Here is a 27,422-nt window from a genome sequence, read left to right on the forward strand (position 1 = left end):
AGACTTACAGTTTTGAAATGCAAGGATACAGAATACTTTGGCTTAATTTATACACCATATTGTAATATTTGAAACATCTTCAGGTTTATTATATTTGTAGCTAGAGAGTAAAATCTTGGTCATTAGGAATCAGGAAGAGCAAGGAGGAGGGGTTAAGAGGGTATTTGTGTAATGGTTAGCAGAATTCTCATGCTTTGTGACCCAGTGGGGTGAATACAGTTTACAGCAATTTATGATACATTTTGTAAAGGAATAGAAGACAGAAGTCTCACTTCACAACACGAAATTGTCATTTTTAGTGGCTTGGAAAAAATAACTATTCTGATGCTTTCACCTCACACTTTCTACGTGTGTGTTTTGAATTAACATATTGTATCCCATGAACAGATGTAGTTATTATGTGCTGATTAAAACTTTAAAATATTTTATTTCCTTGGTTTACAGGGATTTTTGTAAATGGCAGGGAAAGTATTACTTGTTGGGCTGAGAATTTTGAAAACTCTTTGCCAGACATATATAGGCTCTAGTCTTTCTCAATGGCACAGAAAACTGTATTTCAATTAGGAAATATCGTGAGAATAGTATCCTATTTTGAACCGGAGTCCTTCTCCCTTCCCCCAATATTAGTTCCCTGTTTTGTGCATGCTGCCACCGGCAGGGTAAACATGAGTCAGAAACCGGCTCCTTGGGGCTGTAACATTAGATGATACACCTCTTGGGTCATTACCCAGTAAACCAATGCCCTTCTTTGGGCTGGGCCCTCTGAAAGGTGTTGCTGCTGCCTGTGTAGCTGAAAGAGCGCTCACAAGGAACGAGACGGTTTGGGCTGTCGGGACCTTTCTCAACCAGGAAGGAATTTGACATTCATTAGAAATAAACTCTGGAAGATTCTAGAAGCTCTGGAAGTCAAGTCAGCCTGTGAAGGACCAGCATGGGAATCCTGTACTCTGAGGTATGGCCCCTGTCTGGGAGGAGGAGTCCCAAGGTGTTACAGCTGTTCAGACTTTTCAAAAGCAATTTCCTCTACTTGTGTCCTTTTCCTCTGCTTAACTTTCTGTGTTAGAGATAAGTTATTTAAAAAAAAAAAGGAGCAGCAGCAGCAGAGACTTGAATGTTAATCTTTTCGATGGGGAAAGAGAAAATTGTCACTAACTAGATTTTCTATTCATCTCAAAGACCGACAGTTTCTTCTGTGGGACCATGTGAACAGAGTAACCAGCCTTCTGGTGATGGTTAAAAAGGAAAATGACCTCTAGCAATGGCCAAGCTATCACCGTAGAGGAATGGGCTAAAACAATATGTTTGCAGTATGTTGAGTTTTTTTCACTTTTGATGTATTCAAAAATAGTTGAAATAACTTCTTGGAATCAAGCAGATTTTTAGTAGTTTTCAAAAGCATAAGAGAGTAACATCTAGCCTAAGTAAGTGCAAGAGGCGTAGCTGCCTCATTACTCATTACTTACTCTGCCGCCTCTGTGGTATAAGAACTCGTTAGTCTGCATTCCACCGCAGCTGTCCAAGGGCACCTCCATGGGTAGTTCTGAATTTCCAGTATTAAAGGCAATGTATTCCCAGTTATTTCCATTGGAAATGCACTGCTTGGCTTATCATTTTTAAGGTCTTGCTCAGTGCCTTTGGTATCAGGAAGAGATCCTGTTATGAAAATGACAGAAACGTGTAATGTTGTAAACTGCTGTTCCTGTAATTCTTACAGTTGAGATTGCTCAAGTGTCAGGGAGAAGAACTTATGTAAAATGCAGCTTCAAGAATCTTTAACTGGAGAGTCTGTGTCACTTGTCTTATGTAGGATCCAGAAACACTATACTAGCCTGGTGCTTTCAAGTTGTAGTGTGCACGTGGATTGCCTGAAGACCTTGTCAATTACAGACTGTGTTTTTGTGGGTGTAAGACAGAAGATAATGTATTTGAGTTCCCTGATGCTTTTACTGGTGGCCTATGGATTCCATGGTGAGTAGCCAGAAAGCCTTGGAAACAGCTTCATTGTATGGCAGTCTCAGGGTGGGTGTTTGGCTCAGCCATTGAACTGCTATGCAGGATGCGCACTGCCCATCCTGGAGTACCTGGGTATGAGACCTGCTGCTCTCTCTCATCTGTCTTCCTACTAATGCACACCCTGAGCGGCAGCAGATGGATCTAGTCCAGCTCAAGTCCACGGATCTTAGTCACCTGTGTGAGACATCAAGATGGAGTTCTGGGTTCCTGGCTTTGCCCTGGCCCAATTCTCGGTGTTAGGGGAAATTGGGGGTGGTGGTGGCAGTGAATCAGTGTATAGGAGATTCTCTGTCTCTCTCTGTCTGTGCCATCAGATAAATAAAATGATTTCTTATAAAGAAAAGTTTGGTAAAAGCAGTGCAGTTATGTATTGGTTGGTTGTTGCTTCATCAAATGATAAAGTTGAGCCAAGGGAAAGCAAGGCAATTGAAAGAATGTTGAATTCCTTCCAAGTATCAGTGAAAATATTTACACAAGTTTAAGGTGTGTTTAACTTTTTAGATGTATTAATAACTGAGTAACTTGGGATTTTTAAAATTAAATTCAAAAATGCAGCAACCACATACACACACATATACTCACACTTCTCTTAAAATGCTCTAACTTACCTGGAAGCTCATAGGTAATTATTTAACGCATGTAATTAGTAGTGGATCAAGGATAGTGGAAGATAATTGTTGAAATATATGGCATTGCCACAAAACCCAGTATCACAGGTGGGATCAGTCTTAGCTATACAATTTCATTCTGCTCAGCTTGTCCATTTACTGTACTACTAACCATATTCATGTGAAACACCTGGAAAGTCTTGGTCATTTCCAGCCATTTCTCCTGGGGCAAATGATTTCTTAACTGCAGAATTGTCAAATTTTTAATACTCACATTGTCAAATTTTTTATACCTAGACTGACATTGTTCATTGAGATAGGGATGTAAAGTGCTAGAGAGATGAGTTCTTTTCGATTAAAAGAATTTTTTTTTCTGTTTTTCTGTTGCATGTGGGAGTTATGTGTAAATTGGAAAAAAAGTATATAGTCTCAGCCCCAGGTTCAAATGCAGAAAGTAGGAACCCTTGCATCTATACTTTTAAAGTGATTGAAAGCTCTGGAATTATCTCTTAAATACTTGAACAGGGCTTACTCAGATATTGCAGGCCAGTCTCTTAGTGTTTCCTGCATGTAAGGACTGTGAGCCACTGGCCAACGAGGGGAAAGAAGCCTGCACCATCCCCGGTTCTGTGCTGCCTTGGAGAACTTGTTTGCCATAAATCTTAGTGAAATTCTGATTTCCACTTCTTGGAAATCTCATCTAGACCGGACTCTTAGTCTTATTTTTCCTTAGACCCTTGCATTGTTGACCATTATACAATCTCTGTCTCTCTAAATAAATACATATATTTATTTCAAAAAGAACCAGCTTTGGAGACAGTAGTTCTAGGTATAGTCCAGCTATAACAAACTGGAGTTTTAAACAAGACTGATTCATCTAAACTGTTGTTAGGCACATTTGTTCTTGTTTGTCCTTTCCCAGATGTTCACAGGAGCTGAAATCAGGGCACGATCTTGTTCCCTCTCGAAGGTGGCAGAGCTCAGGATTTGAGCGATCTCTGCTCTTCCCCAGGGTGTTTGTTATTAGGTACTCATATTGGAAGTGGAGCCAGGACTGAAACCGTAGTCTCCATTATGGGATGCAGGTATTCCAAGCAATTGCTTGCTCCTCAAATGGAGCATTTCGTAAAAATAATATAATAATTTAAACTTTTGGAAGATTAATGGGAAGAGTCTAGTTGTGAGAAGGACACACAAGACAAATACATTGAATCACACAACCTTGATCCTTTGGTAATGGATCCATTATCAGGTAACAGATTTAACACAGAGAAAAGGGCACGTGTCTCTGAGATGACTATTAAGAAGCACACAATATCCAGGGACAGCAATCAGGGTGAGCAGAGCTTCCTCGGAAAGCTGGGGCATCAGGGGAGGAAGGCAAGAACTGAGATGTTACTAAAAGGGAAGCATTACACCAAGGGGGAGGAAAGCCTAAAGTTTAGTTCTGATTGTTCCAGGAGCTCTGTAGGACTTTTCAGGACGTCGTTTAAGTTCTTGAGTCAGCTTGAAACTATTAAATAAGAGAGCTTATGTGGATCTGGTACAGCACTTAACATTATGCCATTCTGTGATAGTGAAACACAAAAGGCAAGGAGATTGAGAAAAAGGCCTCCCATAAAATCTTACCAGTTCAGTCTTCCTTGTTCATATATTTAACTCCTGCAAACATTTGACGTTCTACATGTAAAGAGTACCCAAGAGTCTCTGTTCCAGTTGATTTGCTAATTTGTTCTTGTGTACTATAGATAATTTTAGGAGGAAATGACTATTATATGAAAAGAAATCAGGACTGAAAATTGATATACACTTGTTCATTCCTTCACCCACCCATTTCTTTGCTCAGCAATATTTATTGAGCAAATACCATAGAGCAGGCATGTGCTAGTTCCTGATATATAATGTTAAATAACAGAGTGTTCCCTGGCCTCTAGGAGTTAATAATGTAAGCATATACATATAGATGTATATAGTAATTATACATGTAGTATACAGTATATATATAAATATAGACTGTATATATGCATGTATGTATAGAATTTAAATAGTAACTATCAACAGTGAAAGAATCAAGGCAGCATCATGAAAATGGGGCACATGTAAGAGGGATGAGGAGGAGTGTTTCTGTTTCACTAGATTTGACCTGGAAGGCTCCTGATGAGTAGTGACATTTGATCTGAGTCTGGTGAACTGAGTCTAGTCTTGGGAATCTTGGGGAAACAGTGTCCCAGACAGAGAGAATGTGTGTGTGTGTGTGTGTGTGTGTGTGTGTGTGTGTGTGTGTGTGTGTGTGTGTGTGGAAAGTAACACAAGTGAAGCTGGGCTTGAATAATTTAGGGAGTGGTGTATGAAGTTTGTCTGGGGTAAGATCAGTTTATCTAGGTGCAGAAAATAAGAGGCAGTATGGTCTCTGTGGAATTAAAAGACTAGTAAATCTTACTAAAATTTGTTGATACCCAGGGTTCTGCCTTACACTAGCCATTACGTGCGGTGTTAATTAGATGAGGAGACAGAGTGGACAGATGAATGGATAACATTTCAAGCTCCACTGGACATGTTATGTTAGAGAAATACATGAGACTACTGGGCAGTGATGGAAGTGCGATAGGGAAAGCTAGCTCCAAGGAGAGGTAAGAAGTAATAATTAGGAGGTATCTGCATATAGATGGTAATTAAACCATGGGAAATTATGAGTTCAGAAAGGCAGAAAATGAAGATCTAGAGGATACATGGTCATCACGGGAAGGTGTGGTTTTCCAAGAGAAATATGCGAATATTATAGGACAGTTGGAAGTCCTTCCTTGTTCTAGAAATGGAAACTTCTATCTATGAAGTTAGCTGATCAGCGCTGAGTGCATTCAGAGAGAAGAAATATGAATTTCCCTGGTTCTTTGCAATGATAGAGTGGACAAAATAGTTTGTTCCCTAGAAATTAGGCTTTTCTAAGAGAGGTATTACAATGGTAGTTAAGAAGCCAGCCTTTGGAGTAGGGCAGACAGGGCTTCAACTTTGTTTCTTTCTTTCTTGGAAAGTCAGATATATAGAGAGGACAAGACACAGAGAGGAAGACCTGTCCACTGGTTTACTCCCCAAGTGGTCGCAACAGCCGGAGCTGAGTTGATCTTCTTCCAGGTCTTCCACATGGGTGCAGGGTCAAGGCTTTGGGTTTTCCCAGGCCACAAGCAGGGAGCTAGATGGAAAGCAGGGCTGCCGGGATTAGAACTGGCACCTACATAGGATCCAGGCATGTGCAAGATGAGGACTTTAGCCACCAGGCTATCGCACCAGGCCCCAAATTTCATCTTCACTAACATCAGGGAGAAAGAGTAAGGGAATAACATCACTTGTCCTTCCACCCACAAGAAGCTTGTTTTCAAGGAAGAGAAAGTAATTTTATTTGAATATACCTCCTGGCAGCTATATGTATCATGCAATAGTAAACTTTCTAAGTTAGATTAAGCTAGGGTTTAATAGGTTCAAGAAATTCCATTTGGTTTTTCTTTCCCTACGTGGTTTTACAAAGGGCCATCTAGACTATTTGGATGAGAAAAGGCACAAATATATTCCTTTCTTTTAACATTTTATAAAATCTAAGCAGTCATATTTAATTAAAATCTTTTTGTTTTAAAAACCTCTTTATACATAGTTCCCCTACTCTTAAAAGCATTAAGGTCACAAATACCTTTTATTATTATTACTTTTAAGAAAAACATCTTAGGAGAGGAGAAGGGGAAATATTTTCTACTTTGGAGCCTGGAACATACTGCAACAAAATGGTTTGCATACTAACTAACCCAAAACTGAAGTTCTAAGCTTAAGGTGAGTGAGGATGAGGGCAAGAAACCCAGTGGCTCCAGGGCTGCTCTCCCGTGGACGCCAGGCTCCGACTGAGAAGCTGTGGTCCTTACACATTGGGATGAAGGGCTAGAGTGAGAAAAATTAACCTCAGTGTAAGACATAATAAAAACCACTTATCTGTATGTTATTGAAAGCACAAGTAAAAATAAGGCCAATGAAATTTCCTGTGAACAGGGATTGGTAAATGAGTATTCGCATATTCATATATTGGTAAATGAATATTCATATACTCATATATGATATATATACATACACATGCATACATATATATTATTACTACTTTTCAATGTGTGACATGTGTATGGTTGTCTTCATACGTTTACTTATATGCTACTCTGCTAACAGATTTTTTTAGATAAGACTTAGGGGATTTTAATGATTTTGCTAGATTGACCAAAGGCTGGGAAGGACTGTCACTGATTATCATGTAGGATGTGGGTATAAGTAGGTTTTTCCATCTTTGTAGCCCTAGAGCCTGTCATAGTCTTAACAAGTCCTGAGAATTCAAAGTCTGTTCAGCTGAACTGAAAAAAAAAATTAGCCAAGGACTGTAGAAACTTCCAGTGCTTTTGTGAATAAACTTTACTAGGGCTTAGTACATAGAGTTGCATGAAGGCTCAGAAAACCTTATGGGTTAGAATATTGACTCTTGAGTCAGATAGATCAGAGCATGAATTCTAGTTCTGCTACTTCCTGGCTAAAAATAATTTTCAGCCTCAGTGCCCTCATCTGTCTGGTGTGGTAACACTAGGCCTGCTTCAAGATAGCTAGAAAGCTTACATGAAGTGTTGCTGAGGTGCTTAGCCTTGTAGCTGTCTATACAAGCGGGATATTATTCCCGTTATTTATTATTTCTCTCCAAAGATGCCTTACACATTCATACTTAGTGCAAAAAAAGGTCAGTTGCGCCCACTGAGTGTTTGGAGACATAGGCTTTCTGAGAGTTCAAGTTTTGTATTCCTCTCCAGTTTAGTCTTGTTCAAAGTTGGGAAAGGCAGTGTGCAGAAATCTTGGGATAGTGCTGACAGCAAGAAGAAACTTCTTCCCTCTCTCTGGCCCCTGCAGACCCAGGAGAAAAACAAAAAACTGAAACATTTATCCCATCCACCTTGCTCCATACCTTGACCCTCCTTATGCTAATCAGAGCTCCACATGGGCATGCATCCCTCTAAACTCTGTAAGCAATATTAGATTTAAAATTAGGGCCCAGCGCGATGGCACAGTGGTTAAGGTCCTCGCCTTGCACACCCGGGATCCCATATGGGCGCCGGTTCTAATTCCCGGCAGCCCCGCTTCCCATCCAGCTCCCCGCCTGTGGCCCAGGAAAGCAGTCAAGGATGGCCCAAAGCTTTGGGACCCTGCACCTGCATGGGAGACCCGAAAGAGGCTCCTGGCTTCGGATTGGCTCAGCTCCAGCCGTTGTGGCCGCCTGGGGAGTGAATCATTGGATGGAAGCTCTTCCTCTCTGTCTCTCCTCTCTGTATATCCGCCTTTCCAATAAAATAAAAATAAATAAATAGATATAAAATTAAAAATTTTTGAAAAAGAAATCTTGGTGTGTTAAAAAGTAAACAGAAGCACAATAAAACTCTGTAAAGTGTTTACCGAGGAAGCAGTAGTTCACACATTGGAGATCAGCAAAGCAGAGATGGTTCGGGGACTGCTTGGAGGGAACCACAAAAGGAAGAGCAGAAAATGCTTGATTGTTCCCATCACATGGTTACCTTCTTTGGTTCATCCCACTGGAGAGTCTCTAAGAATATAGGTTGGCATGGAGTTTCAGATTTTTTTATTTTTATTTGGATATTTACAAGTGACGGCTCAAGCTTTGCTTAGGTTTGTAAATCAAGCTATGTTATAGTCACTTGCCGGCTCTCTATACTCAGCAGTTCTTCAAGCCTGGTCTCTGTTGCCTCAACGGGAATGCATGTCAGTTTCTCTTAAACTGGATGAAACTGGTTATACTCAGCTGGATTTTATGTGTGAAAGCTGGCTTTGCCTAATTGTTATTTCCATGACTTCTACATAGCAGCTTGAAATGAGCAGAATTGGAGCAATTCCATCAAGGAAACTGAAGCATGCCTCATGAAAGGTTTCTTCATCTCCCCTGCTTCAAGAGAACTCAGTGTTGTTCCACTGGGGAGCCTAGCACTGCTGCCCTTCTCAGTGCTCAAGTTACCTGTGGGCTGATGTGGTCAGGGAACATCAGGGCCTCTGATTCACTCGTTTCCAGCAGCCAGAAGCCATCCTTGCTCTACCCTGTCTCCCTGTCACAAAAGTGAAAGCTTTCTTAACTTCTGGCTTTCATCACTCTGACTTCAGAGTGTGGGATGTTCCAGAATCTGAGTGGTGTCAACAAGCTTCTTAAATCAGTGGTCATGGCTGAGTTATGAAACAGACTGGTTGGCCCCTGGGCCTTGATTTGGAGAACCTAGATCTCTGTCAAAGATTTCCCCAAGTGATAGTCATTAAAGAACAACAAAAATGAGGGAAAGCTGCTGTGCCACATTATTCTTGCTGCTCTCATCAGTCATTGCCGTACCACCACCCCGTTGTTCCACAGAAGTCACCGAGACAACTCAGCACTGAAGCATTTATTTGCCTACATGTTCAGGGTCTAGGCACAGCAGCAGGCTTCAGGGAGCTGGGAACCTTAGAGCATGCCAGGCCCAACTCCTTGCTGGATGACAGCTGAAAGACAGCAGTGTTGGTGGAAGGGTTGCAGAGCTTGCAGTGTCTGTGAGTTTCAGGAGGCACAACAGAACATGGAAGCCAAGTGACTGGGTGAAGACCAGCAACCCAACTTCTGTGCCGATTGATAGGATCGAGGTTTTCATGCATGTGCACCTTCAGATCACGCAGATTGGTTATACTGCATTTGGAGTCCAATTCTGACATTGTTCATTTTTTTAAAGATTTATTTTTTTATTGCAAAGTCAGATGTATGTAGAGAGGAGGAGAGAAAGTGAGAAATATCTTCCGTCTGATGATTCACTCCCCAAGTGACTGCAGTGGCCGGTGCTGTGCCGATCTGAAGCTAGGACCAGGAGCTCTTCTGGGTCTCCTGTGCAGGTGGCAGGGTCCCAAGGCTTTGGGCCGTCCTCGACTGCTTTCCCAGGCCACAAGCAGGGAGCTGGATGAAAAGTGAATCAGCTGGGACTAGAACCGGCCCCCATATGGGATCCCAGCACGTTCAAGGTGAGGACTTTACCCACTAGGCCACAGAGTTGGGCCCGACATTGTTCATTTTTAAGAACTAGTCACTACTGGTATTTGAGGTTAATTTGGATTTCCTCTTCTATACACAGATTGTTCACAACGTGTGGTCTAAGTAACAGTAATTGGTGACAATGAGAAATCCAACAGTCTTTTTGGTAGTAAGGTGGATGCATTAAATCCCATCCTGGCCACTTTGTTTTTTCTGTCGGTTCTCTTCCTGTAGCAGCTTCTGTCTTTTGCTTTCCGTTTTCTTCTTCCAGACACCTTCTTTTTTGAGATGTTGCAGTCATGATGTCCAGGGAGCCAGTGAAAATAGTAACTCTTCCTTAGGTTGGAGTCATGCCCAGCAGATCCGATGTGTAAAAACTCACAACTGAGCTGGAAAACATTCGTGAGCATTCGTTATTGCTGTGATCAGAATCCTGTGGGCTCTGGGATGGCTTTGTGCTAAAGTTTTCATGGGAATCATATGGTCTGAACCAGTATCTCTGCAAGTGGTTGCTTCTCCCACTCTTCCAGTTGCTTCTATTCATGTTTTTGTTTGGAAGCTCCTTTCTAGCTCCCATTACACCCATCTTGGCAAGCATAACTCTCAGAAAATGTTACAGGATGTTTTGGGTGGGTGTGGCAGAGTAGAAAGCACGGTATGAAGAACATAAGGGCAACAAGCAGGTAGCCCAGACACAGAAGTGAGGAACTGCTGGATCTGAGATGTGAGAGCAGGTAGAACTCCATGGTTAGCATGCATTTAGCCCATCAGGAGGGGCTGTGACAGTCAAACACTGCAGACAATCTACTCTCTAGGAGAGGAGGAACATTAGATGCAATTTCCATAATGAGATGTGCAATTTAAAGTGTTAAAGCCAAGTGCTGTGATAGAGTGTATCTGGGCTGGGAGACAGTCGTGTTAGGCTGTGGTGTGGGAAGACCCCTCTGAGGTGATTACAGGTGGGCTGCTGCTTAATGTGGCCTTAGCCAAAAGTTATCCGTGTAGCTCAACAAGCAATTGCAAAGATGTAAAGGTAGAAATGAACGTGGAATGCTCCAGAAATAGCTGTTATAGTATGAGCGAAGAGGAGAGGGATAGTTGAGGTTGGAATTCTCTGCTGGGCTATGTTGATCAATCCTGTATTGAAATTGCACAGAGCACAGATTTCGCAAGGAGTGTTTGCAGGTTAGTCCGTGTGAACACAGGCATACTGATGGAAAATATTACTTCTCAGTCTTTCCCCTCCTACCAATCTGTCCTCCTCTGGATCTTCACTGCAATTTGGCTTTTGCCAGGCATCATCGTACCTCCCTTGTGGTGGCCATGTCCTCACACCACTACCGCATTATGATCATGACTTCATTTATTAATTTAAATTTTTGCTTACGATCTTTTTTTCACCTTATCGCTTCTATCTGGCCCTCTATGGTCCATTTCCATTTTCCTGGAGTGCAATTTCTCATCCCTGTCCGTTTTCAGTGACCGCCATATCCACCAGACTTCATTCTGTTTTCTTGAAAACAATCTCTATCCTAAATGAGCCCCTCAACACAGCCATTCTTGACTCTCATCCTTGACAAGTTCATCTGTGACATCTCTTATCACAGCTCTGTGGCCAGCCACTTCACCTCTGAACCCGTGTATGCTGACTCTGTGTTGTTCCTCTCAGGCTTTCTGTTTGCTCATTTCTTTTTCCAACTCCGTTTGTCTCCCTCTGTTTTCCACATGGTGTTCGATAAGCCCTATTTCCACGGTAAACCACTTACTCTTCCTTACCTGACAGATATTTCTTAACCCTTTTTCTTTGCCCCTCAACACTTTCTGCATTTTCCAACCATAGATTTGTTGAAGAAACCCACAAACCTGTGCTGTATGCTGAGCCAACTGCAGAGTTTTACTGTATCTCTACAAGCTGATGCCTGAAGATACTGATTTTTTTGAGAAACAAGGTTTATTTATTTGAAGGCCAGAGTTGCAGACAGAGTTGCAAACAAAGAGGGAGAGAGATCTTTTATCCATTGGTTTACTCCTCAAATGTCCTCATCTCCCAGGCAGGTACAAGTCCCATGCATTTGGTCTATCCCCTGCTGCTTTCCCAGGCGTGTTAGCAGGGACCTGGATCGGAAGAGTACAGCTGCACCTTGAACAGGCGCCCATGTGGGATGCCAGTGCTGCAGACCATGACTTAAACCACTGTGCCACAGTGCAGACCCCAAGACATTTCACATTTTGGTTCATCTCACATAGACACTTTTAATTTTGACTGTCCCAAGTCTTCCCCCACGTGGAGGGAGAGGTAAAGCCTCATCTACCCTTCATCACATCTTCTCTGTCAATCATTCATTCATCTGTTTAAACACCAGTGTTGGAGCCAGTGCAATATACTCCCATCCCACATGTCTGTTCTTTCTGTTTTGCATTATCATTTAAGTCAGAATTGCCCTGTGTGGTAATGCAGATATTTGCATTTCTTTATATACTGTCACTCTCTTTGAGCAATTATCTAATTTTTTGTAACCACCCTCTCCAGCTTCATTGGCTCCTGACACTTTAATAATTATATGATTGAGGGCTTCTCATTATGAGTCAGATCTAAGCTGAGTGCTTCCTCTACCCAGTCACATTTAGTTCTTATTGTAACTGAATAAGAAAGGAGTGATTTTTAAATGAAGAAGGAAGCTGATACCAAGAGTTTAATAAATTGAGCAAATAGTATAGCTGTTAGGTGGTGGAGTATAACTTGGAATGTGGAAGGTTTGCTTCAGCAGCTGGCATGTATAACCACCTGAGAACAACATCTCATTTGGCAGAAGCCAGTTTGTGAATAGGCACCCCAATGGGATGCTGATGCCACAGGGCAGAGGGTTAGCTTTCTGTGCCACCATGACAGCCTCTCTGCCCCAAGAGATATTTTGAAGGCTGAAGTAGAGGCAGAACATATGCATTCAGAAGCAATGCCATTGATGTGACTCCTAGTCCTACTAGTTATGAGTTGAGTGACTTTGGGCAAGAAGTACAGTCTGGCATGATCTCTTTTTTTTTTTTTTTGCAAAATAGGTATAATCATATTACATAATTTACAGAATTGTGATGGCAAATGAAATAACTTAGTCCTCAGTAAATGTCAGCAGAACTTTGAATTTATTGATTGACGTAGCAAAAGTGTATTGAATGCCTGCTCTATGTCGGGCACTATGCTGGGTGCTGTGACAAACAGAGCGCTGGACAAGAACAGATGTAATTCCTGTCCTCTTGTAGCTTACCTTCTTGTTGGAGGGATGATTGCGGATGATACTGTCTTAGTCCATGTTTTGCTGCTAGACCTGAATAACACTGACCAGGTAATTTATGATGAAAAGGAGTTTATCAGCTGATAGTTCTGAAGAGTGGAAGTCCACCAATGAAAGGCTAGCACCTGGGCAGAGTCTTCCTGTAGTGTCATTCTATGGTGGGAGGGGCAAGGGCAAAGGAGGAGGGGAAGGGAAGAAAGAGGAGGCCAGACGTGTCCTTTAAAAAAATGATTTGGGAGGCAGAGGAACAGGGCTAAAAAGAGAGAGAAAGATTATGTGTGGAGTGGGAGATTAAGAAAAATAGTACTTCCATCTGCTCATTCTCCCGCAAATGCCTACCAGGGTCAGGGGTGGATCACAATGAAGCCAGGAACCTGGAACTCCTGGGTCTCACAGATGGGCGGCTGGGACCTAAATGCCTGAGCCATCATTCCCCACTTCCCAGGGTATACACTAGTAGGAAGATAGACTTGGAAGCAGAGTCAGCACTTGAACTCAAGCATTCTAATATGGGGTGAAGGTGTCACAGTGGCATCTTCACCACTGCACAGTAAACCAGCGGAGATCCAGTTTGCAGCTCATGAATTTGGGGGGATATATTCAAACCACAACAGACACACATTTATTTGGATACAGCTTGTGACCAAGGAAGTAGCAGAAGTTTCATTTGGGCACCAAAGAAGTTTCCAGCAGGGGCGTCACATGGGAGGTTGTGTTTTGTGGATGGACTGGAGCCTGATGGACGAGGCCAGGAGAGGTAAGACCAGTTAGGGTTACATTAGGATACAATTTTCCTGATGTAAGAAGGCACTGAGCTAGGGCGTTAACAGTAACGAGGGTCAGGGCGTTCTGAGAATTAGAGGATGATATCAGCTCAGTGTCCCCAATGCATTTTTTTCTAAGCCAGGATGCCTCTAAGTTATAGGAATTTCAGAGGATCAGAAAGGTTCATAATAAATTTATGAACAAATGGACGGCCCTTTCCCCCTTTTCTATTCTCTTAAGCTCTCCTTCCATCTTTTGCTGGTGCTTCCCTGACACTGGGTTTCCCCCTAGTGGATACAATATGTAATAGCAGGCTCTTTTAGCTGAGAAATTCACACGTGGAATAGCTTACATATTTCGACTGAGACAAGAATATGCTTTTCTGTGTTTGGATCTAAGAGACCGAGGCATGATGAAAGAAAATAGGCAAATAGTTTAGGTAATATTGCTCAAACAAAATTAAGACATTCTTAAAGGCTCCAAGTGATTCTTGCTGGAAAATATTCCACTTTTGCCTTTTCTCTCTTCAATTCACTTTCAGTAAAGTGTTCGAACATCCACAAAAGAAGGACCTTGGCTCTGTAAGTCCAGGCAAGGTAGGCAACATATTTAAGGGAAATGGCATGTGTGATGTATACAGAGTGGCAGGACAGTGGAGAACTTTAACCTCTGCCACTAACAGTTAATTGTTGTGGGGATGTGGGCTTTGTGCTGTCAAAAATCTCAATTTTTAAAGATAATCTTGAAAGCTAGACTATTATATAAACTACTCCAGTGTTCCAATTGTAATTCAGGTATCTGAGAAAAAAATAACAGCGTTATCAGAGTAATTGGTCTGCTCCCAAACATATCATCAGTATTAATCATTTCAAGTACATTCATGATTACAGTTTCACTGAAAGTCAATGAAATTTTCTAAAAAGAATAATGAAACTAGTCTTTCATGTAAAGATTAACCTATATAAGATGAAGGCTTGTATTCCTCTCCTGTAATTTTATTATTTGATCAAAATATTCTTGTTTTATCTTCATTTGTGTTCAAATATCTTTTACAAAATGACAGTATTCCTGCCAGTGGGTTTAATTGGCAAACATGAAGCGTTGATAACTGTTATTTTGCTGCATTTAGCTTTGTCTTACTTGTTATTAAGATCCAGATGAGGACCGTTCTGCTGAGACAGTGGTAGTTCATTGAAGGGTTTTAGGCACTTTCTGTGCTGAAATAGCCCTAGGCCTGAAGAGGAATGTGAAGGCTTGCTGGTTGAGATTAGAGTAGCAGGAATTCTAGAATGTGACGGCCTGACGTAGCTGTCTCCTCACTGCCTTATTCCGTGATTGAGAATGCTGAGACATACCGGGCGCAGAGTTGAGCATGGCTAACCAGTCACCAGCAGAGCTGCTATTCTGCTTCCTGTTTCTGATCCCAGCTACCTGTCGGTTCATGTGCCCTGGTTCTTTCTGTATCAGCCGGATTGTACCCTGCCACTCTGCCCCACCCAGTTGATGAGCGTCCTGTAAAACAGGAATACTTCAGGGCAATAGGAGAGGTGATTTGTCTAATTTTGCATTTTAAGTAAAATTTGAAACCTGTGTATCGGGTTTCATTTTGGGGTATGAAAGTTTGCCTCTGAGATGCTATAGGGTAGATCGTCCTTTAGTATGTTGTTTTCATGTATATGATAGTTCACTTATTTTTTTTTATCATCTCCTTTTTTTTAATTGTTATTAACATTGTATTATGTGATACAGTTTTATAGGCACTGGGGATTCCTCCCACCCCTCCCATACCCCTCCCCCCATGGTGGATTCCTCCACCTTGCTGCATAACCACAGTTCAAGTTCAGTTGAGATTCCTTCCTTGCAAGCATATACCTAGCATAAAGTCCAGTGTCTTATTGTCCAGATAAGTTCACTTATTGTGATGTTTGACTACATAAGAATACGAATTGTTTAGAAAATATGATCACTTCACTTTCTCCCCGGTCTGGCCCAGCTTCTACAGGAAAGGACATGCTTTAAACATTTTCTTAGTGTTTGTGTGTTATATTCTTTTTTTTTCTAGCACCTAACTCTGTGTGCCAGAGAGATTATAACTCCTTATTAAATTTAAAATGCTTAATAAGCATCAATAAGAAGTTAAATAAATTGAGCACTTCTATGGGCCAAGTATTATTCTACATAGCTTCTCAACATTACCAAAAAAAAAAGAAAAGAAAAGCCTCATTTTGTTGTCGTTTAGAAAAGTTCCACATTAGAATCTGTCTTCAACATTTGCTGCTTTCCCAGTACTGTGGTGCCCAGTGCGCTATTGTGAAGAATACACTGTGGAATCAGATGGATATACCCTGTGTTCCAGATGGAGCTGGAAGTCTGAACTGCAGTGATGACACACACTTGCCTCAAACTTCTCTGCTTCGTGGGAACCTGAGACATTTTCTAATTAATTAAGAAAAGGGTTGTGCTATGCCAGTTGTCGAAAAGGAGAAATTTAGTATTGGTACTTGAAAAAGACATCTTGGATACCATAAAGATTAAGTGACACCATAAGGATGAATTCACATAAGGAGTGGGGAAAGTATTTTATGTGGTCAAGACAGAGAATCAGACAGAAGGAATGGAATGATGGGCATTTTAATAGCAAAAATCCAGAGGGCTGGAACAGAGGGGGAAACCTGTCAGGATGAGGCTATCTGGCTTTGCAAAGCTCTTAAAATGCTTTCTGTACATATAACATAACCAAATGTGGCTATAGTTACCTAATAACTTATGTAGTTATTTGTATACTGTTCTAAGTCCTACCTTTCCCTCTGCGCTGACTCTGAATCCTGGGGCATCCAGGTATTGTTCTGTCACTTAGTATCATCTTAATCTTCGCCATATACATGCGTTTTCTGAATAGCCAGTCCATTAATGGACACAATACACAGTGGGGTGTGTGTGCGTGCGCTTAGTCAGATTGCTAGTACTTACTCCACTTACTCATGGAGTCATTTATCTGATAATTATTTCTGGATTCCAAGCAGTTTAGAAAAATCTAAGAGGTTCCTTCTTGGCTTAAGTTTGTTCTAGGCTTAAGGCTAAACAAAGCTGATAACCCTCAGATTTTAATTACTAAACAATATAGTGCAATTTAGAAATGCTTGTATTTTAAATTATTATGCAATGATTTTTAAAAATTTTTGTCATTTAATTTTACATAAATTTCTTTTTAAAAATTAGTTTTCTGGGTCCGGCTACGTGGCCTAGCGGTTTAAGTCCTCACCTTGAACGCGCCTGGGATCCCATATGGACACCGGTTCTAATCCTGGCAGCTCCGCTTCCCATCCAGCTTCATGCTTGTGGCCTGGGAAAGCAGTCGAGGACAGCCCAAAGCTTTGGTACCCTGCATCTGTGTGGGAAACCCGGAAAAAGTTCCTGACTCCTGACTTAGGATCGGCATAGCATCGGCCGTTGCACTCACTTGGGGAGTGAATCATCGGACAGAAGATCTTCCTCTCTGTCTCTCCTCCTTTCTGTATATCCGCCTTTCCAATAAATAAATCTTTTTTTAAAAATTAGCTTTCTTTATTCGAAAGGCAGAGAAACGTGGTAAGAAAAGGATAGGCAGGTATCTTTCCTCCAGGGCTTCACTCCACAAATTCCTGCCAACCAGACAGAGCTGGTTCAGGCTGAGAGCAGAAGCCGGTGCTCCATTTGAGTTTCCAGTGTGGGTGGAAGTAAGGAAGGGACACAGACACTTGAGACATCACCTACTGCTTGCCATCAGCACTAACAGGAAACTGGATGGGAAACAGAGGAGAAAATCCAGGCACATCTGCACGGGACATGGCTCTCCCAAGAGGTGGCCTGACCTGCTGCACCGTACGCTCGTTCTGCAATGACGAGTACATGTCAGAATGTGTTTGTTTTTTCTCTGCCCAGCCCATCTGCCAGGCAGCCTATCAGAATGACTTTGGTCAAGTGTGGCGGTGGGTGAAGGAGGACAACGGCTATGTCAATGTTCAAGATGGCTTTAATGGAGACACTCCCCTGATCTGTGCTTGCAGACGTGGGCACACAAGAATTGTGTCCTTCCTCTTAAAAAGAAATGCCGATGTGAACCTCAGAAATCAGGTAAGGCTGTTACATGTGTTGTGTGTGCAGTAGTTCAGAATTATTCCTTTCTTTTTGATCACTGAAAGTAATGAATTCCATTTCTCATTGATTGCAGCTCCTAATATTGACAATTTCTTTTTAAAATCTTGTTTTAGAGAGCCTGACACATACAATCCCATTTCCTAAAGTCAAAATGCAAAATAAAGCATCAATTCCTGCAGATATATTTTGTGATGAATTTTGTCTGTGAATCTGAGGAGGAAGGAAAGGTCCACTCATTTGGTGGGATGAAACTTTCTCTCCTGTCCTCTTTCTTCTCCTTCCTCTCTCCTCTTTCTTGCTATTTCAAAAGTAATGGGAAAGATTTCCATAAAAAGAAATAATGACTTTGTGATGCTATCCAATTGGATAGATCTTTTATTGAGTATGTTAATGTCCTGATCTTCAGAGAGTCCTGTAATAGGATAGTAGAATGCTAATGAGACATTTACCAAGGACAAGTAAGATCGTGGAATTGAGGCTTCTTAAATCTTCATGGGAAAGAATAAAGAATGTGTTTTAAAGACGTGATAGGAGCTTTCTCAGGATCAAGAAAGAGCAAGCTATGTATGTATTGTCCTGAATATCCTTGCAGAATCCCTTCTCAAGACCTTGCATCTACATCATAGCAAAAGCAAATAGTTAAATAGTAGGCATCAATTGTTGCTATTATTAGGAATTCCCTCTAGCCACTCTTGCGCATTGGATGAGAAAGCATGAAGAGCCCCACTTGTCCCTTCCAAGTCACTGTAAAGATGGCTCATTGCAAGTAACGGAGTATTATCAGAAAATTGGTCACTGCTGGACTTTCTTGCACATGTCTACTGTTTTCAGCTTCATTGAGCTTTCATACGTACCATCCTGTTCTGAATTTAATGTATAGGTATCTTGGTAGAATATGGCATGTATTCCTGGGAAGTAGCAGAGGAGCCAGGGATGTAGAGATATCTTGAGCAGCAGTGCCTGCCTGTGACTATGGAGTGGATGCCGATCATCGCTGTGCACATACTGTTGAGGGGGGAAAAGGGAGGGAGATGGGAGACGTGGAGGAGTGAGGGAAATGTGGGTGTCTTCTGGAAGATATGCCTATGCAGCACACGACATCTGTTCTCTATATTAATCTCATTTTTTAAGTGTTCTTTTACTGCAGCACAACTTGGCAGCACATTAGGAAAAGCATTAGTATTTTTTATACCTGGGATTTTAGTTTTTAGAAACATAAGCAAAAGACAAATTTAAGGATGTCGATAAAGCGTTGTGGGTGCAGATGTTCAGGCAACACTATTCATAAAAATGGGACTTTAGAAACATAAAATATCCTGTTGGTAAGGTTTGACTAAGTAAATTAGGATGGCTCCATTCAGTAGACATCAGTCTGGCCACTGTGCTCACAGGGAGAACTTCAACAACTTCTATTACTCTTATTTTTAGTTTTATTTTTCCACAGACTCTTTGAAGTGTCCTGGTGTATTTAAAAATATTGAACAACATGAGAAATGTACATGTTCTAAGTGTGCATTTCTTAGCTGAAGGAAAAAAGGCAAGGTATAATTTTGGATGTATACCGTGGTCCTGCATTTTAAATATTCCACATGTATATATTTAAGAAGAAAAAAAAGCAAACTGTCAACAGTTAACCCTGTCCTGTTTGATAATGGTTGATATCTCATTATATTGTTGGCTAGTTTTCAAAATTTACTTTAATATTTGGAAACATAAAGCATGTTCTACAGAAGAACAGTGTGTGACCCAAGTAGGGAATTGGTCTCCCTTTTTCTCACTTGCCTGCCTGCTCTTCCTACTGATTTGGCTGATGTTCCAATTATATTGTAACCTGGTTTGCATTATACTTAGTTGTACAAGATTCTCTCTACCTTTGATTATGAAGTTGTGGCAACCCCTTAACATCTGCCACTTGATAGCTAGTCACATATTTGAAAAATGTAATTATTTATATTCTTCTAAGACTGCCTATGCGCATGTAGGAATATGGGGAAAGTGCCAATGCATTACATTTTCCTTTAAACATAGCACAAAATGGATAATTGTGTACCATACATGATTAATATATAAGTATAGCTTTTCATACTCACCTCAATACTGAGCCTATATCTTAGTATACTGTTTCCCCCCAAAACTGAGTATGAGAATCAGTCTTTCGATGACTCAGAATGTCTGTCTCTTCTGTCATTTTTCAGTGGCTCTTCTTCAGCTTTTCTCTCTTACACTAGGTTGTGTTCAGTTGTTGATCACTAGGTACACGAATTTATTATTTAGGGATACCCCACAGAAGGAAGTGCAATGAGGAGCAAAATGTATTTACCCTGATTTGAAAATTATGGAATACATACATATATCAGGAAATTACATGATACCTAAATATCTATACAATTTTTATCTGTCCATTAAAAATGAAAAAAAAAATAAGAAAGAGCAAACTTCACTTTCCAGTTTATAATCTGAACGTATGGGATCTGAAATGCAATGTCCTATTAAGAAAAATCCTTTCCTTCATTTTTAGAAAGAGAGAACCTGCTTGCATTATGCGGTGAAGAAAAGGTTTACCTTTTTTGATTATCTGCTCATCATCCTCCTGATGCCTGTTCTGCTGATTGGGTACTTCCTCATGGTGAGTAGAGCAGTGGGGCACAGGGGAGACCGTGGGGGGAGCCAGGCATGACTCCTGACTTTCTGCCGGGTAAGATGTGAAGACATAGTAGAGGTTCCCAGAATACGTACAGATGTTACGATTGAAATAAAACAAGAAGAAAGGTAGCTAAAGCAGTTCACCAATGATAAAATAATCTTTGCAATGTTTATTTACAAAAGTAATTTAGATTGCTTCCCAGCCTTTTGGCTAAGATCAAGTATAAAAGCAATCTAGAGTTCAAAAATGCTACACATAAAAAAAAAAGCTAAAGAGATGGAGATGCTAATAATTCTGAATTGATTGGCACTTGCTGCATACTTTTACTGAAATACCACCCTACACCCATAAAGATGGGCAGTTTTACCTGGTAGTTAAAAATAAAAGGTAAAAAGAAGTCATAAAAAATTATTGTTCACTGAAAAATCACCTGAAGGAAGACAAAAGTTCTGTGTTAAAAAAAATTCTCTTCCTCCTGTGTCTCTCCTATATAAAGTAGAGGAGTATATTTTTTTTATATATTTCTCTGTCTGATTTTTAAGGGCACACCTTTTGTGAATTAAAAACATATTTCAAGAGTCACTTCTAGAAGCAAACACAAAAGATATTGAGATGTGAAACCCATCTTTCATCTTGATTGATTTATTCATGCTTGATAGCATCTTGCAGGCAATAATTTTCCTGAAGAAATATGGAGTTGGTGTGGCATTGCAGTCTGTTTATTTTTTATCTGCTTCAAAGTGACCAAGCATTTGAACCATCATCTACTGCCTCCCAGGCAGAAGGTATTAGTAAAGGTGATAGGAAGTAGAGTATTCTGCACTTGAACTCCAACATGGGGTGCCAGCGTTCCAGATTTAACCCACTGGGCCACAATGTCTGCCTCTGGCCACTTCCACTTTGGGGATGACTCAACAGGTGCCTAATTTACTCTGGCTGAATAACTCAGCTCCAGCCTTTTTTGTGCTGAAAGGAAGTGGACATTAGTTGACTTTTTTAGCATGAACTTTGGAACAAAGTCCACAAGTCGAAAATGCTACGTCTTTGGGTAGTAAATGTTACAGCTTTGGAGGAATTGTAATTAAATGTGAAAAATGCTGATTTTGATGATTGAGTTTATGGGAGTGATGAAAATTTTTAATTCACTAATAAATACATGATCTGCTTATAACTGTGAGGCGTTCTTAAAATTATTCTAAGTGTATATGGCACGTGTTCAGCCTAGCAGTTAAGATACCAATGAAGATTCTCCCACCTTATATCAGAGTACCTGGATTGAGTTCCTGGCTCTATCTACTGACTCCAGCTTCATGTTAATGTAGACCTTGCAAGCAGAGGTAATGGTTCAGGTGACTGATCTCCTGCCATTCATGTAGGGTATATGAATTCAGTTCCTGCCGTGGTCCAGACCCATCCCCAGCTACTGGCAATATTTGGAGAGTAAAATGGTAAATGGGTGATCTCTCCTACTCTCTTCATCTACTTCCCTCCCTCCTTCCCTGTCTCTCCTTCTTTTGCCCTCATTCGTGTGTGTGTGTGTGTACATGCCTTTCAAAATGAGAGAGATTAACTTTAAAGCCAAAATAATTTGTGGTGTCTTTAATAATATACAGCACTTGAATATCTGAGGAGAGAAGGAATCTGTCATCCATTTTTCAAGGAAAAAAAATACAGCTGTGATTAGAAAAGCTCACTCAGCATTTGTTGCCACACAATCTGTTAGAAGGTGGGAACTTGGGGAAGAATGACTGACTGCAATGAAGAAGCCATCTGACATGGCACAAATACCTCACTTATTGCCAGAGCTGGGAATTGTGAAGCTGTGAAAAATGAGGAAAAGGTGGCGTGAGAGGGACTATCAGCGAAAGAGCCAGTAATGCTTGAATTGCTTCTGAGAAGGGGATAGGAGAGACAGTTTGGAAGTTGACCCAGGGAGGATGCATAAGGAGAGAAGACACCTGAATGAGGCCTCCTGGGTGAGGAAGGGGCTGAACTTCAGACCTGCACCCCATGAGCAATATGCTTTGCTTACTCCACTAGTATTGGTGGAAAACTTCAACTGGCACTTGTTCAGAACCTCAAGGGCTTTGAAAGAATAAGTGCATTTTGCAGGTGTCCTAGCTTAAGTCATTTGTTGGTTTAATCCTTCAGCTTACTATTAATGGGACTGTTATGTGCCAGACACTGTGTCTGAAATACCCATAGTCCTTGCCCGTGTTAAAGTTAGGGATGGTGGGAAGAGTGATTAATCAAATGACAGCACCACATGTAGAGTGACCATGAAGCAGATGATACACAGAGAGGTGAGGGGTGAAGAAAGCCTTGGAAAAAGGGTGTCACTTGGTCAGGAAGGGTGGGAAATCTATCTCAGGTGGAGGAAAAGAGGCATGGATCGGGACTGCAGTGTGAAAGATGAATTTGCCAGGCCAAGTAGGAAGTGTCTTGACAGTAATTCTCTGCGACTGGAGAGCCCGATGGAAATCTAAATCTATTAAGGGCCTGTGCAACTAACGCCAGGGGAGCAGATGTAGACGGAGAGAAGGCGAGGGCTAGGGCCCAAGTAGGGGTTTGTGGGCCTTGATGAAGAGTTTATGGTTGTTCCCAGAGGAATTAGAGGTTACTGAAGAGTTTTGAGGCAAGAAGGGACAGACAAGTACTGTGACAACTGTCAACAATGTTTGGTTGGTCTAAGTTGGGGCCTGAGAACATGCATTTCTAACAGTGTCCGGGTACTGTTCTGTAAGCATACCCCGAGGACTGCAGCTCTCACTGGTATAAACGGGCTGACAAGGTGGAGAGAATTTTTAAAAGATGTACAGAAATGTCAGAATTAAAATTCAGTCTGTGGACACAAAATGAAGGAGATGCTTGCCAGTAAACTTCTCTTCCCCTTCCTGTGTATAACAGGTGTCAAAGACTAAGCAGAACGAGGCCCTGGTACGGATGCTACTTGATGCTGGTGTTGACGTTAACGCTACTGATTGTGTAAGTCTGCGTTTTTAGCCATTTTTATTAAAAGTCCCTAATGTGGTCCTTGCAGGTGATTTTTTTCGTCATCAGTAAGTTTGCTTTGATTTTACGTTTAGTTTTGTTTTTCACTGCCGTCAGGTGACCTTGAGATTCTCCATGTTCTTCCACTAAATTTAAATAAAAATCATTATTGATAATAGGACATGGCTCATAAAACTGGGCTTTACTGTTGGTGAGAAGTAAAGTCCAATACAAACTCTTGACAACAAAATGCCATTCTTATCACTTAAGAAATAGTGAAGTCACCACACCCAAATGTAACTGTAGGCATTCCAGTACTTATACAAGTTTGGCAAGTTACAAGCTTATTCTGCACTGTTTTCTCATCTATAAAATGGCAGTACTAATAGTATTCACTTTATAGGCCTGGCTTATGTGAAGCACTGTGCAGAGTGACTGGCAAACACTAGGACCGAATGTTAACAGCTGCTGCTGAAGCTAGATCCCAATCTGAGATTAGATTGGAACTCACTGATAAAAGATGCTTTCTTTATTAGCTAAAGATAGATAAGACAGGGAGCTAAAAATACCAAAACAACAACAACAACAACAAAAATGCCAGAACAGCGATAGTGTCAGCTGGCTTCTATCTGTATGCACTTCTCAGGCTTTGTTACACATGAACTCCTGCGCCCTCATGCATCTCCCCACTTCCATGACTATAATGGGTTAGAAGTTTACTTCCTTTTCTTGTGATGTTTTCCTTTATTAGGCTGATTGAATAAGATTTTAGATGACCAGTTCTTTATTTGAAAAGTGGGCATGCTGAAATTTGATTCCAAGAAAGAAGTATGGTATTTGTGATCCCTAATTCCTATGTACACGTCCCTTGGTGTGTGTAATGCCGTTGTTCTATAACAGGGAGTATGCCCCCATCCCTGTTCATTAACTACATGCTTTTATTTTTGTTCGTATTATCCCACTCAGATACAGGAAAGTAGTGGTATTTGTGCCTGTGTGTGTGAGAGAGCAAGGGAGACCATGAGAACACATTTATGAAATTGCAAATAGTACAGACTACCAGTATACATCATTATTCTTCTTGATACCTTTGAAAGGTATTCACAGATTAATAAAGATAAAACATTTAAAATGCATTTTCTTAATCTTTGCCTTTAGATTTGTGGATTTGAGATTATATCAGTAACTAAAACTTCTCTAGTATATTTTCCCAGTTATTTGTCTTTATCTTTAGGTAGAGATCTTACATTCCTATGCACACACACGTGAGCAAGTAGTGACACCATTTCTTCCAAAAAACACTTCTCAGATAAGAAGTATTGAGATTTAACTCTAAGTAATGCAGTGTTTTGTATTTTTTTGTAATTGTGTGTTATTTATTTTACATGGAAAAGGTCAAGGCCACATTTTCCAATTACTGTGCTGTCATTAAATAAAAATATGATCCCAGCTTTGTCTTACATGATGTTAGAAGACTGCTAATTTTGTTAGTGTTTTAATTCTTTTAGAGCTTTTCAAAAAGACTTTATTTATTTGAAAGACAAAGTTACACAGAGAAAGGGACAGTCAGAAATCTTCCCTCCGCTGGTTCATATGTCCAATGGCTGCAAAGGCTAGAGTGGGGCCAGGCCAAATCCAGGACTTAGGAGATTTTTCTGGGTCTCCCACTTGGCTCAGAGGCCTAAGGACTATTTTCCAAATGTGTATTACCAGGGAGCTGGGTTGGGAGTAGAACAGTAGGAACACAAACTAGTGCCCATGTAGGATGCTGCTGCAGCTGGCAACTTGACACACCACACAACAGTACCCAATTCTATAAGTCTTGACAGTCATGGATGTTATCTCTTCATTTAATGAAACCGTTCATTCTTGGCTGATTTTTGAAAGGCAAAAACAAAAACAAAAAACCTCTAACAAATATTCCAGCTATCAATTTTTGAACTATAATAAGTAAGTGCTTAAATTAATGTCAGAAGATTATATCTGCTACTTATAAATCATAATATGGACTCTAACAAACCAAATGTGAGTTTCTCAAGATGCTGTGAGGACAGCAATGTTCTCTAGTGAAATAAACATTTGCCTCTTCAGACTGTGAGGATTTTAATCAAGAACACCAGAGGATAATATTTGCAGAAAGTTCCATGTGGAAAAGAAACTAACAACATGTAGGCTGTGATTGCCTGTGTGCACCGAGTTCTACAGAGAAGCATGGCATAATTCAACATCAAACTTTTTATGAGTTGCATTCTCCAGTTTGGAACAGAAAATGATAAATGAAGATATTGACAGCTCATAGAGTATTAGTTCACATAAACCCCTAGGCAGAAAAGTGGACTTTTTATTTATATAAGGAGTGTGGAAGCAATAAGAGGAGGGCTCCTATCTACTCTTGAGATGTCAACATGGATCAGGACTGTAGCCAGAAGCCAGGAATTCTGTCCAGGTCTCTTGCATGCATGACAGGAGTCTAATTACCTGAGGCATCACCACCTTGTCTAGGTGTGCATTGGTAGGAATCTGGAGTCAAGAACCAGATCTGGAATCAAACCTAGGCCCCTGGATATGGGACACAAGGATCTTCCTGCAAGGCACAGTGCCCACTTCGAAGAGGAAAGCTTTTTAAGTCTAGGAACTAGAGGTGCTCATTGATAGTTCCCAGATTGTCTTGTTTGTCTATCTGTACGCTGCAAAGTGAAAAAACAAATGTGAGCTTCAGAAACCACAGGCTGTAGTTGCGGAGCTCCTGACTGATGAGCTGTGAGGTTGGCCTTTTCTGTTTCAGTACGGCTGCACTGCATTGCATTATGCCTGCGAAATGAAAAACCAGACTCTTATCCCTCTGCTCCTGGGAGCCCATGCAGACCCCACAATAAAGAATAAGGTAAGTTAATAAATGTGCAGAAAAACAAAAACAAAGGAAGAATTTGGGAGGCCCCAGGCTGGTGTCCTGCTGGCAGCATAGTTTTCTGGTTTAGGCCTTACAAACAAGTTAATTGTCTCTTATATTAATAACAGTAAAATTGTCCCCATTGAAGTTAGCAAATTGATTCTATTATTAGAATTGAATGGCATTTAAAGCCTTTACAAGCCTGAAGATTAATCAGTCTTGACAGTTGACCAGACCTTTCACATTGGCATTTGACCCTATTGGAAATAAACAGTTGTAACTTCTTCTTTTGTACTTAGCACGGTGAGAGCTCATTGGACATTGCACGGAGATTAAAATTTTCCCAGATTGAATTCATGCTAAGGAAAGCATCATGATGATCCGTGTGAACTCAAGAACGGGTCATAGGCAGAGCTGAAGAACTGGATTCTATCTCCACCTTGGACTGTTGGTCTCTGAGCTTCCCCACCTGGACACCGCAGTTTTTTAGGAATGATGATGGTTGCCATGGTTGTCTTCGAAGAGCCTTTTACTTATTGTGTGGTTTGCTCACTGGAGGTCACCACGGCCATAGTATTTCTAGAGGAGACATCAAACTTGTCGGAATCTCCATGCAGTCGAAAAGCAGATGTTTCAAAGTCGGTCACTTCTAAAGAAGAGGTTCAGAGTTACCTGAGAGACCCTGCCTTCTTCTGGCTTTATCACATTATCAAGGACTGTCTCTGCCACACCTTAGCAGGCAAGCTGTCCTTCAAGAGGAAGAGTCAAAGTGTGTACATTTGTGTAGAAGCATGTATGTTTGTGACTTCAGTGACTCACATGTAAATATTCTTTGCTGGAACAACTTCAATAAAAATGTCTCTCAGATGTTAGTGGTGGGTTGTTTGTGTACCACAGAATGGGCAAATATTACAGAATTCTCATATTTTTCACTTTTCAGAGAGCTTGTTTACCAGCAAATCGGTAGATATATTGATACCAGTTTACACATAAAAAGCCATCTTGATTTGAGTAAGAC

General features: G+C 40.9%; 1 protein-coding gene across 2 annotated transcripts; it reads left to right on the top strand.

Annotated features, from left to right (window-relative positions):
- The first annotated feature begins 627 nt into the window (after window positions 1-627).
- ANKRD22 (ankyrin repeat domain 22) lies at window positions 628-27,276 on the top strand. Of its 2 annotated transcripts, none has more exons than XM_040975758.1 (6): window positions 628-952; window positions 17,664-17,855; window positions 20,398-20,505; window positions 23,431-23,508; window positions 26,300-26,398; window positions 26,704-27,276. In XM_040975758.1, exons 1-6 carry the CDS (start codon window positions 932-934, stop codon window positions 26,779-26,781), a joined length of 576 nt encoding a protein of 191 aa, XP_040831692.1. In that variant the 5' UTR covers window positions 628-931; the 3' UTR covers window positions 26,782-27,276. The 2 variants fall into 2 exon arrangements, with proteins under 2 accessions (XP_040831692.1, XP_040831693.1); XM_040975759.1 differs by lacking the exon at window positions 628-952 and adding an exon at window positions 9,897-10,180.
- Window positions 27,277-27,422: the final 146 nt, after the last annotated feature.

The sequence above is a fragment of the Ochotona curzoniae genome, unplaced genomic scaffold (genome assembly GCF_017591425.1).
Source record: "Ochotona curzoniae isolate NIBS_2020 unplaced genomic scaffold, NIBS_Ocur_1.0 contig_2692, whole genome shotgun sequence".
In the NCBI taxonomy this organism is placed as follows: domain Eukaryota; kingdom Metazoa; phylum Chordata; class Mammalia; order Lagomorpha; family Ochotonidae; genus Ochotona; species Ochotona curzoniae.

Coding starts and splice junctions, on each gene's coding strand:
- ANKRD22 (XM_040975759.1), top strand. CDS start 10,157: ATGGGAATCATATGGTCTGAACCA. Junction 20,506..23,430: donor TGATTGGGTACTTCCTCATG/GTGAGTAGAGCA, acceptor TGTGTATAACAG/GTGTCAAAGACTAAGCAGAA. Junction 23,509..26,299: donor ACGTTAACGCTACTGATTGT/GTAAGTCTGCGT, acceptor TTTCTGTTTCAG/TACGGCTGCACTGCATTGCA.